Here is a 2228-nt window from a genome sequence, read left to right as displayed (position 1 = left end):
TTTACTCCTTTGATTAATCCGTACATTGAAAATGACTCAAACGTAGTCGAAACGTCTGTTTGATTTTTGTATTTAAATTGTATTTAAATCGTTTATTACATATACATATATTATAATGGTTCTGTGCCCTTTATTATTGATATTGTTTTATTTTATTATTTAAAAACATTTATATATGTAATATAATATTAAGTAAAATTCTATTAAGGACTAAAAAAGAGCCAAAACAATTTATAATATTCTTCCTTATCTTATGTCTTCCTTTTAGCATCAATTGTTACTTTTAATAATTGTAATGTTATTTCATCATGCAATTCCGGGTCTATTTCACGGAGTTGGGCTATCATGTTTCCAATTATGGTTGGTTTATCAAGTGCAGCTTGTGCAGGAGGTAACATTTGTTTTACTTGGTCCATATTAAAAGATATCGGCAATGCCAGGGAATCGGCAATCCGGTCTAATGCACTGTCTTCGCTCAAGCGACGTTTTCCTATAAAAATATTCACACCTAATATTTTTCAACACTATAAAGTCATAATTTTTACGTTCTTTATAAAAGTTTGTATTTTATTTGAAATATAACCTTCTAATACATTTTATTAAAATGAACATACGTGATACATAACCAATGCTGCTGCTGCTATTGCTGTTGTCACAAATTGAGCTGGCCATGTCCATTGAATCATTACAGTCTGAATCAATATTGCTGATAGTTCTATAATGAAAAGAAAATTTGATTATTACATACACACACGTATATAGTAGTATTGTTCGTTTTGTCTCTCGGAAGCTGCTCGAAATCGCTCCGAACGAACCCAGCACATTTGATAATAAGCTTTTAGACATGTAAAACACTTGTAGTGTTCTTTTAGAATCTAAACGAGCATTAAAAGAACACTACAATTGTTTTACACGTTTAAAAGCGTTCTATCAAGTACGCTGGGTTTGTTTGGAGCAACTCCGACCAGCTTCCGACAGAGAAAACGAACAATACTAATAATTAGTATTATTATCATTAATATATGTATACTTGCTCTGTAGCTGAAGATCACGCAAAAAATTCATACGTTGCAAATGTATCCACGGTCTTCTTCCACTTGGTGCAGCAGATCCACTCGCTGCTTGCTCCTTCTTCGAATAAATTCGAAAAGAATCCGATAGTGACTTCCACTTCTTTTTAATGGAATCAATGGAATATGTTCCTAAAAGAAAACATTCATAATTCGATATACGTCAATGTTTTTTCACTCAAATGGATTTGATTCAACTTCAAAATTTTTATTGATACGAGTGTAGAATTGTTCAATAAACAAATATTGAGTGCTTAATAGTTCAAAATAATACAATTTATAATTTACAATTTTAGTCAAAATAATACAATTTACCGCCAAGAGCCGTAAACACTTCTTCCCAGAGTTTCTTTTTTATCTGTGGGCTGCGTTCAGTCAGAGGTAGTTTGAAGTTCCATAAGGCAGGTCGTCGAGACACTTCATCAATCAGTTGCTCTACCATGACTAATTTATTTGCTTCGAAATCCGTTACCTGCCGTGAATCGTGCTGTGAATTTACAACTTTTTTACGTGGCGTATTTGTAACAACGACAGCCTCAGTACCATCAGCCATCAAACTCTTGCGGACTATAGCTCTGTCCTCTACACACACATAATAATATTATTAAGATTTTATTCGGACCGACAGGAAATATATAAAATACTAAGTATAAGCTATTATAGTTAATCACAAAATCACAAGTCAAAATAATCTAGAAATTTCTACTCATTACACCGAGGGTAACAGTACAAATTGTCATCAATGATATAATGATTGTATTCCTCAAAGCATGGATGTTGTTCCAAATCATCCTTGTTATTAAAAATAGTTTCACAAACGCCACATGTATATGAAATATCAAAATTGTTCTAAAATACAAATAAATGTTTAGTACTACATATGCTATAAATATATGTTTATATAAATAATGATACAAGAAAGGGTTACAAGCCTATAATAAATAAATGTTATAAATTTAAATTTAAATTTATGTTATAAATGTTATAAATTTATATAATAAATGTTTAATACAAAATATAACCAACTATTGAAATATTTTACATTACAAGTCTAATAAATCATAAACAAATCGTAAAATAAATAAGAAATTAAACATATACGTAAGTTTCGAGCCGATTGGGTCATTTTCAATGATGATATTAGAGAGATTAAATAAT

The 2228-nt window shown here is 30.3% G+C and overlaps 1 protein-coding gene across 1 annotated transcript; it reads right to left on the bottom strand.

The window, feature by feature from the left end:
* Nucleotides 1-251: 251 nt before the first annotated feature.
* On the bottom strand, nt 252-1394 carry LOC108770851 (uncharacterized). The gene is made up of 4 exons (XM_018522586.1): nt 1379-1394; nt 1031-1202; nt 615-715; nt 252-490 (listed from the first exon to the last, which is right to left on the bottom strand). Exons 2-4 carry the CDS (start codon nt 1063-1065, stop codon nt 252-254), a joined length of 375 nt encoding a protein of 124 aa, XP_018378088.1. The 5' UTR covers nt 1066-1202; nt 1379-1394.
* Nucleotides 1395-2228: the final 834 nt, after the last annotated feature.

Source organism: Trachymyrmex cornetzi, unplaced genomic scaffold, assembly GCF_001594075.2.
Source record: "Trachymyrmex cornetzi isolate Tcor2-1 unplaced genomic scaffold, Tcor1.1 scaffold1367, whole genome shotgun sequence".
NCBI lineage: Eukaryota > Metazoa > Arthropoda > Insecta > Hymenoptera > Formicidae > Trachymyrmex > Trachymyrmex cornetzi.
Note: the sequence above shows the minus strand (reverse complement) of the source record. Positions and strands in the feature narration are given on the sequence as shown.

What these genes read in the sequence shown, in the direction of transcription:
- LOC108770851 (XM_018522586.1), bottom strand. Translation starts at nt 1,065, where the DNA reads ATGAATTTTTTGCGTGATCTTCAGCTACAGAGCAA. An exon ending in GATCTTCAGCTACAGAGCAA is followed by an intron (nt 716 to 1,030) that starts GTATACATATAT and finishes TTTTCATTATAG; the next exon opens with AACTATCAGCAATATTGATT. An exon ending in CAGCATTGGTTATGTATCAC is followed by an intron (nt 491 to 614) that starts GTATGTTCATTT and finishes ATATTTTTATAG; the next exon opens with GAAAACGTCGCTTGAGCGAA.